The sequence below is a fragment of the Bactrocera latifrons genome, unplaced genomic scaffold (assembly GCF_001853355.1).
Source record: "Bactrocera latifrons isolate USDA-ARS-PBARC rearing strain unplaced genomic scaffold, ASM185335v1 scaffold_7, whole genome shotgun sequence".
NCBI lineage: Eukaryota > Metazoa > Arthropoda > Insecta > Diptera > Tephritidae > Bactrocera > Bactrocera latifrons.
Window position 1 is genome coordinate 9,678 of NW_017537378.1, and position 8,726 is coordinate 18,403.

The 8,726-nt window shown below is 39.9% G+C and overlaps 1 protein-coding gene across 3 annotated transcripts; it reads right to left on the reverse strand.

Moving 5' to 3' along the window:
* Positions 1 to 1,144: 1,144 nt before the first annotated feature.
* On the reverse strand, positions 1,145 to 8,726 carry LOC108975894 (brain tumor protein). Of its 3 annotated transcripts, none has more exons than XM_018944702.1 (8): positions 6,785 to 8,726; positions 6,521 to 6,710; positions 5,756 to 6,211; positions 4,242 to 5,691; positions 2,947 to 3,400; positions 2,708 to 2,871; positions 2,397 to 2,629; positions 1,145 to 2,191 (listed from the first exon to the last, which is right to left on the reverse strand). In XM_018944702.1, the coding sequence occupies exons 1-8, from the start codon at positions 7,339 to 7,341 to the stop codon at positions 2,087 to 2,089; spliced, it is 3,609 nt and encodes a 1,202-aa protein (XP_018800247.1). In that variant the 5' UTR covers positions 7,342 to 8,726; the 3' UTR covers positions 1,145 to 2,086. The 3 variants fall into 3 exon arrangements, with proteins under 3 accessions (XP_018800247.1, XP_018800246.1, XP_018800245.1); XM_018944701.1 differs by having other exon boundaries at positions 2,947 to 3,418; XM_018944700.1 differs by having other exon boundaries at positions 2,947 to 3,487.

An 8,726-nucleotide genomic window follows, 5' to 3' on the forward strand; every position in this document is an offset into this window, starting at 1 on the left:
TTAATTAATATTTTCTTCTTTTAAATATGTTCTTGCTTGAAAATTGTATATAAAAATAATAGCAGCAAAACATAATAGTACAACTTATATACAATTTTTTTCACAACTGCATATATACATGAATGAATGTAATTAATTCGTTTCGTTATCAAAAAAAAAAAAAAATATTGTTTCCCTAATTTAAAATTATAAATGACTACGAAGCACCCTTTGCTGGCACTACATTTCGAATTGTCACTTGTCACAACATCAATAACAACCGATTCAAAAAGAGGGTGAAAACAAAAACAAGACAAATTGTCAGTATTTGTATTTAAATGCTCATTTCGATTTAATTAAATTAATTGCAGCAAATGCGATTGTATATTAAAATTAAAATTTTTGTCCCAATTATTTGTCATTATAATTTCGCTTTACGTAACGTTTTGAGTTTGTTCAAATTTTTGAAGTATTTACGCAAATGTGTGCTGCTTAATTAAAACGAAAAAGTTAAGTTAAACAATATTTGGCAGGTTGTGGTGTTAAGTTTCCGTGCAGTCAGCTTTTTTAACATAATTTTTGTCTGAATGTATATGTGAAATTATCGCCCGATTTACTATGTGCACAACACTGTATTGCCTTTTAACTAACGTATTAAATTAATTACATAATTTTTTTGATAAATGCATGTGTACATGGATATACATATACAATGTATATATATACATAAATACATCTACATTTATATGTAGGCGTGTATTGCAACAGCATAGAATTTGGCCATTAAAAACATTTTTTTTAGTTTTAAATATTATGGTAATCTGTAAATAAAAGCTCACTCGAAAAAAATAATGATTACTTTTTGTTAAAAGCTTTTGTAAATTTGTTTCTTCAATATAGCGAACTGGTATAAATTTGAAAAGCAACCAAACTTGGAAAAGAGATCAAAAACAATATGTGTATATATATGTTTGCGTGTGTAGGTGAAAGCTTGCTTTTGCTAAAATTTGAACAAGCTGGATGTACATTTTTTTTATTGATTTTTGGCGATTTTGTAATTTTTTTAAATTTGATTTTTCTTCATTTGAGATTTCAAATTGTCTAGTCGCAGTGTTGTGTTTTGGTGTTATTAGTATTTTTTGTATGTGTATGTTTGTATACTACATTTTTTTGTCTGTTTATAATTGCTATAGTTACTTTTTATCCATTTGCATTTACCCACGAAATCGTGAAAACCTACCTCCATTTAAAATAGCTATATCATTTAGTTAATCGAATAATTCGTTTTCACTGGTACATTTAAAATATGTAAGGTTATGCTACTGCATAATTTTTGTTTTTGGCCCCACTAAAAGCAATTTACCTGCTAAAATGGTCACTGCTGTCGAGTCCATTGCATTCCGGCTTTGGTAGCTGGGAATTAGTGCAGCGCGTGCGGTGGCTGTGGCAAAGCACGCTCGCCAGTAACGCCAACACAACCACCACTGAAAGCAAGCGGACCATTATTGTTGGCCGCTGCACCGACCCCACCACAAGCACCAGCGCCGTTCATCATCAACCAGAGATTTGATTTATTTTCCATTGAACGTGGCGCTGTCGTCAAGTTATGCATTTGATTGCTGTGGTTGTTATTGTGTACGATGCCAGCTGCGATGTTGCTGTTGTTAGAGTTGCTACTATTTAAAGTCTGTTGTTGTGGTGGTTGTTGCTGCTGCTGGTGTTGATAATGCGGCGCTGCATGATGGTGCTGATTATGTGGTTGTGGATGATTGTATGGCTGTTGCTGGTGATAAACGTGGTGATGATTGCTGGCATTATGACTGTTGTTGTTGCTGCTGCTATTGATGCTGCCGTTGTTCGATGTGTATCTACTGCTACTTGCAGCATTATTAACGCTATTGTTGCCAACAATGTTGCAATTGCCATTTTCATAAAGGTTAACGTTATTGCCACTGCCACCGCCGGCCATACCAGCACCAATGCCACTGGACACATTCATTGGTAATATATTTTTGTTGCAGCCAACATTAATGCTGCTATCGTTGTTGTTGTTGTTATTGTTGCTGACGCTGATATTGCTACTGCTGGTTATGGTTTTGATTTGCGATCAGTGAACGTAGAGCGTATTAAGTACCAACACATGGTGATTGTTCTTGGCCAAAGTGACTACATAACCTTCGGAAGTTATCTTTAGACCACAGCAACGTGAAACCTTTTGGGTAGTGGAAAAATTGTATATATCGATTTTTTTAGACGAGAAAAAAATTAATGATGAAATGATGATTATAGCAACAACATAACAGCCTAAATAACATAACCTAAATAATGTAGTAGTTTTCTTGAAGTTTTCTTTGCAGAAATAAATAAATTGATGCTAAAAACAGTTATAACTTTAAATACTGTGTTACCCAACACACCTTAACGTGGGGACATTCAAATTCAGATTGCAAAACACCATCGCGCGAATAGCAGGCCACATGAAAGCGATTGCCATGCGAGTCGCCAATTAAAATATCGCCTGCATTCGAGATATCGATGCCATTAGGGAAGCATGTGACCTTCTCATTACCGATGCGATACTGGAAAGTACCATCCTCTTGGAAGACAGCAACACAATGACCCTTGAAATCGCAGACATAAAAGTCATTATCTAAAAACAAAAAAACAAAAAAAGGAAATTAAAAATTATTTTTTACAAAACATTTACATAAGGCAATTAACGCATTACCTCGTATGGCAATATCGGACGGTTCGCGCATATAATCGCTGCAATCGAACCAACGCACGAGCTCACCATCCTCGGATATAACGAAAACTGTAGGCGACACGCTATCTACAGCTACAATATGACCCTTGGAGGTAACAGCCAGACCAGCGACGATATCAATGTATCTAAGCAAGTCCATAAAAACATGAGTTTAGGAATAAAAAGAAGTTTAATTAACAGTTAAGAGTGCGAATACTCACCTGATGGCGATCTTGCGCATGAAATGCCCACACTTTGAGAATATCTGCATGCGCGAGCGTTCATTGCCACGATCACATACAACGAATTTGCCATTGGTATGCATAACGGCGACTTTACGGGGATACCATAGTTGACCCTCTTCCTTGCCGGGTACGCCAAATTGGAATTTAAGCGTACCGGTTTTGTCGAAAACTTCAATGCGATGATTATTCGTATCGGCGACAATGATCTCTTCGTCTACACCCAAGCAAAAACCGTGTGGTGAATTGAATTGACCCTTAGAGGTGCCGAGCGAACCGAATTTACAACGTATCTGCATGGGTGTTGCCTTGTTGCGACCGGTGACAATGTTGGTTGTGCCCGGTGCGGCGCCAGCATGGAAATTCGTAATGGACATATCATCGACGGGTCCAGCGCCGAGTGGCCCGAGTGTTGAGAGGCTGGGCGATGTGGCTGCGGGTAGGCAGAAATCTGGTAATATACAATCAATTCCGGGTGAAGCTCCGCTCGATAAAAGCTGATTCATGTCTGTGTGAAAATCTACTTGTATTATGCCAACAATAACAACGACAACAGAAAACGAAATGACGTTGTAATTACGACGTGGTGTGGTGGGTTGGCAAACACATTGGCATTTTTTTTTTTTTTTGTATTTGTTTTTAAATTCATAATTATGTTGATTTATTTATTTATTTTTTTTATTGTAGATTGTGTGGATTGTGTGGATGGTGTGGTGGTAAATTAGGTGGAGCGGAACCAAGCGGAGCGATGCGCAAGGACGTTTGACAAATTTCAAGGAGATTTTGTGGTAATAATAATAGTAATAGTGGTACAGTGGTTGTTGTGGTGGTGGTAGTGAGTGGAAGCCATTCGAAAATCAAAATAATATGCAAGAATAAAGAAAGGATAAAAGGTAAATAGAAATCAAGAAAACATACGGAAATTAAATTATAAAATAAAAAGGTAAATAAATAACTTATGCCAAAGAAACAACGGTAATACTATTTTATAAATATGAGAAAAAACTGAACTCTAACCTAAGAAATAGTATACACATAAAAAAAAATTAATTTAGCATCATAAGTAAAATCAATTACATTTTGCTACAAATTAACTTAATCTACCGAAATCGAAGAACAAAAGTGCAACCAAACTATGAGTGGCAGGTGGTGCAGGTCGTGGTATTGGTGAAATAGTAGGCACTAGGTGACTAACGGTATCAATTAAAATGAGCGTACCCAATTTCACACACTACAATTGCAAGAGCAGCGTTTTTTTTTTCAACTGTACTTACCATTGTTATTGAGTCCCATTTTGGCAAGCGCCTGCAAATTGTTGAAAGCGCGTTGATCACCCGACAGTATGTCCGCCAATGAGATCTGTTGATTCTGTGCCGACGATGCTGGCACCACGGCCTGGTGATGACCACCAGCGCTGGCGCCGGGGCCCACCAAGGCGTCGTTGAGCGTGACATCCGGTGTGGCCTCCGTGAGGCTGGCAAGACGTGACAAATTGTACTCGAGAATACTGTTGTAAGCGCTTGGTGGCGGTGCACCACTACCAACGCCGCCCGGATTATTCGGTCCGTTCAGTCCTCCATTGAGTGCGCCATTAAGGCCGCCATTCATACCACTGCCGGCACCGCCGCCGCCGCCAGCAGCACCACCGCCCAGACCACTTAAGCCTTGGCTGAGCGTTGCGTTTATACCATTGCCTAATGGGTTGTTGTTCAAGCCAACACTCAAATTATTACCAGCGCTGTTTAGTGGATTGCCGCCAAGCGGATTGTGACCGTGGCCGTGGCCATGGCCATGGCCTTGATTGTGGCCATGCATTGGACCATGACCGCCTGTAAGCGCATTTAAGCCGTTGGCAAGGCCTGTACCTGGCAAGCCACCACCGCCACCGCCAACACCAACACAACCGACGCCATCAAAACCGCCGCGTACACCGTTTACACCATGTACTGGTTGTTGTGTTGCCGGTGGCTGTGATTGTTGTTGTTGCTGTTGTTGTTGTTGATGGGAAATTTGGTGATGCAATGGGGGTGGCTGATGTGGAGGCGAGTCCGGTGTCAACACATTCGGCATGAGGAATCCATTGCCCAATACCGAGAAGTCACCATCGAATGAGCTTTGCATGGAAGTCGGCAAAGATATTGGGCTGCTGGCGGTAACGGAACTGCCACCGGCTAGCTGACCCTGTGAGCCGCAAGTGTTCATACCGCCGCTGCGACTGCTCATCATGTTCGGTGGCATGCCCGGTAGCGTGGGTGGCGGTGTGCTCTCCTTGGGTGAGGGCGGTGTTGACTCAGTGCGGAATTTACCAAAGGTCTCCTGGGCGACCTGCTCGAATTTCTCCGCTTTGGTGTCGAAGGTAAGTGAATAGTTAATGTCACACTTTGGTGTACTGTTGATCAGGTTTATAAATTGCGAGCTGATCAACTTCTTCATGGACAAAAATTCGGCGGCATTGGCTTGATCCAGCACACGCATGGTGAATTTGCAAGTGCTATCGATTTTGCCCATCGTATTTTCGATGTGCTGCAGCAAATCCATAACTTTGAGCTCACGTTCCGAGTGTAACTTGCCCAACTCGTTTAGTGATTGATCGCGGCACTTTTCTAAGATCTTCTTGTAGTTCTGGTAGGTCTCATCAATGCGCGCGCGTGCCGAATCATGTTGGGTTTGTAGTTCAGTGAGTGCGCTAGAAAGATTCGAAGCGGCAGCATCACAATATTGCACCTGGAATCACGTAGAAGGTGAAATATATAACAAATGCCGAAAAAGGAAATGCAAAATTAATTACCTTTGATTTGGCTTCCTTCATCAGATTTTCAACATCGACACGCACTGACTTCTCGGCCATGGCGATGACATCGTAGTGATGCTCACTGCCCTTGTGATCGGCTATTAAGCAATCGTTGCACACCGGTATTTGGCAATTGAAGCAATAGTACTTGAGATTTTCAGCGGTATGGACATTGCAGAAAAGCGGCTTGTGTATGGTCAACGGCTTGTCGGCTGTGGACTTCTGCAAATCTTCGAGCTTAACCACTTCGTGATTCTCAAAGCAACGCATATACTTGTGGGCGTTGTCGCAACCGCTGCACAAGAAATTAGCACAATCGCTGCAGCGTGAAATAGCCTTCTCCTTGCTCTTGCACGAAGTGCACGACAATTGCTCCGATTCGATTGTTGAGAGATCGAGTATGTTGGTCAATATGTAATCGCAAGTCAACGATTCAATGCCTTTGGCGCCAATCTGTGTAGAAAGAAAATAACTTTGGTTAGAAATTTGGCTAATTTAAAGAATTTATTATTTAAGTAGGATAGCGGCTTTTTAACACGTTTTCTACTGCAGGCTTAAAGCCACTTTGCATTTACTCTATATTTTTAGGTGGGCAAATGATGCTTGGAAAAATTAATATAATATATTTTCAGGCGCATTTTTCTACCCATAAATATATACCAAGATTTTTGAGTTAACAAAAATTTTTTCAACTTCCATAATTTAACATGAAAAATGGAGAATACTTCTTATTATATACAGGCCATGCATTAATTTGCTTACCATAGTCACTTGTTTGCACGTGGGACACTCGATAACAGACTTCAATGGCGGCATTAGCTCACCGGCGGTTGAAGTAGTGGACGATGCCGATGAGGAATTGCCGTTCGACTCTTCAGTAAGCAGTTTCATCAGACAAGATTCGCAAAATACATGGAGGCATGAAAGCACGCGTGGTGTCACTAAACGCGAGCTGCAAGTAAAATTGTGTCCAATAAATAAATGTTAACCGCAACCAAACATTTATACTAAACTAAACACGCTTACCTGCAAATCTTGCAATTCTTATCCATACCATCGGCGCCGATCGAGCTGCACGAGTCCTCCAATGAACCGGATTCCAAGTCATTGCCCTTATTCTCGAACACCTCGCTAAACATATTGCCCGCCAAGGAGGAGGAACGCGATGAGACGCTCTTATGCTCGCTGGTAACGCTACCGTTGCAGTTGAAATCACGGGACATTGTTGTATTGCCATTACCCAAAGAGTCCGAGTCCATATCAAGCGTTAGCGAGCTGACAAGCTTTTCCACAATCGAATCAACAGCCGCACCAGTCGTCGTAGATGTGGTATTGATATTCAAAGTACCTACAGCGCTATTGCTGCCTGTTAGGAGTTGTTGTTTCTCGGCGCAAGCGGTGAGGCCGAAATCCGAGTCCAGCGCCGACAAAGTACCAACTAGCGCGTTGGCAGCAGCAGCAGCTTGAGAACCGGTAGTAGTGGTTACGTTCGAAGCGATATCAGCAGAGGTATTGGTGGTAGCGGGATCAAAGGTGGAAATGGCGGTGATCGTTGCGATTGGTTGTTCCTCGAGTGATGCCATAAGTGGCGTTTGGTTTAATAATTGGGGTTCAAACGAAATACGACGAAAATTCCAGAAAATACGCGAAAAGTTGTGGCAAAATCTACTTGCAGTTAAATGCGTTCAAGCGAAGCAGTTCGGTAGTGCTAATTGTAAAGCTTGAGGATCTCAGTAAAATCAGTTTTTGTTGTTATTATTGAGTTTACAAATATTTCAGAATCTGGTGGCAAAAACGGAAGATGATGGAGATTCGGTGATTTGTATTAGGCAAAATGCGGCAAACGCCGTTACTTCAAGATATATATATATATATATGTATTGAGGTGTATATCTAGATTTTTTCCTTTAAGCTTTTGTAGAGTTTAATTTCGTTTTTGGTTCGTCTCCTTCAGTTGTTTTCTTCTTTAAGCTGATTTGATTTGTGTTGTTCAGAGTTTTTGATATCCTTGTTGTTTTTGTTGATTTTAGATTTTGTGAGTGTGACTTTTTCCGAATGCTGTTGTTGTGTTTTTAAGTGCTTGGCTTTGGCTTATATTTATTTAAATTTTAAAAATAATACAAATATGGCGTTCGTATCTTTTCAAGTTATGAGAATATATATATATTGTATACATGTAAATGACCAGGTCGACACGATTTTATAAATTAGAACGATGAATATATAAGTAGTAGTAGTTGTTATTGTTGTAGTAAAAGCGATCAAAAGTATAACACGCGGGAAAGTTCGTGGATTTTGTGGGAACAAAGTTTGCTTCTAAGCAGCTTCAATAAAGAGAATATGCAAAATAACGCTGGAAAAATATTTATCGTATATATCGTCAATTGGTAAAATGGCTTGTTTTGCGAGTAAAGTCTTAATAGAATAGAAGATTGATGTACGCCTGCTGATACTTTGTAAGTTATGTCCGTTTAGCAACTATAATAACGCAGAGTAGTAGATGAAATTCCACGAGATTTAGCTGGTTGGTTGTTGGTTGGTCGGTCGTTACGTCTCAGCTCAGCGTTTGGCAATGTTCTTTTGATAAATTTGTTTTTTTGTTGTTTTTTGGTTTTAATATTTAATAATTTATGTATGTAGTTGTAGTATTCGCTTTAAAATGGCGCCTTTTTCAGACTTCTTTGCAGCCACTGGTGGCACTAAATATTTCTGCGCAAAAATCCAAAAGCGGATTTAAGCACAAATTGAAGCCTCTAATGGGTGTCGTTGAGATTTGAGATTTTTTTTTGTATTCAGCACGCAGAGTATATTCGGCTAGTTTGTCTCGATATTTTGCCTGCTCTGGGTTACGTTTTTTTTTGTTTTAGTAATTGTAAGTTACCAACAAAAAGTTGGCGTTTTACAAAGTTCTTCCTTCAATTTTTTTTTCACTTATAGTTTGAACTTATTTGTGTTTTTGTTATACATA

Excerpts from the sequence above, each read along its gene's own strand:
- LOC108975894 (XM_018944700.1), bottom strand. The coding sequence starts at position 7,341 with ATGGCATCACTCGAGGAACAACCAATCGCAACGATCACCGCCATTTCC. Across the intron at positions 2,630-2,707 it reads GTCCGATATTGCCATACGAG|ATAATGACTTTTATGTCTGC; the intron begins GTAATGCGTTAA and ends TTTTGTTTTTAG. Across the intron at positions 2,192-2,396 it reads TTGAATGTCCCCACGTTAAG|GTTTCACGTTGCTGTGGTCT; the intron begins GTGTGTTGGGTA and ends ACTACCCAAAAG.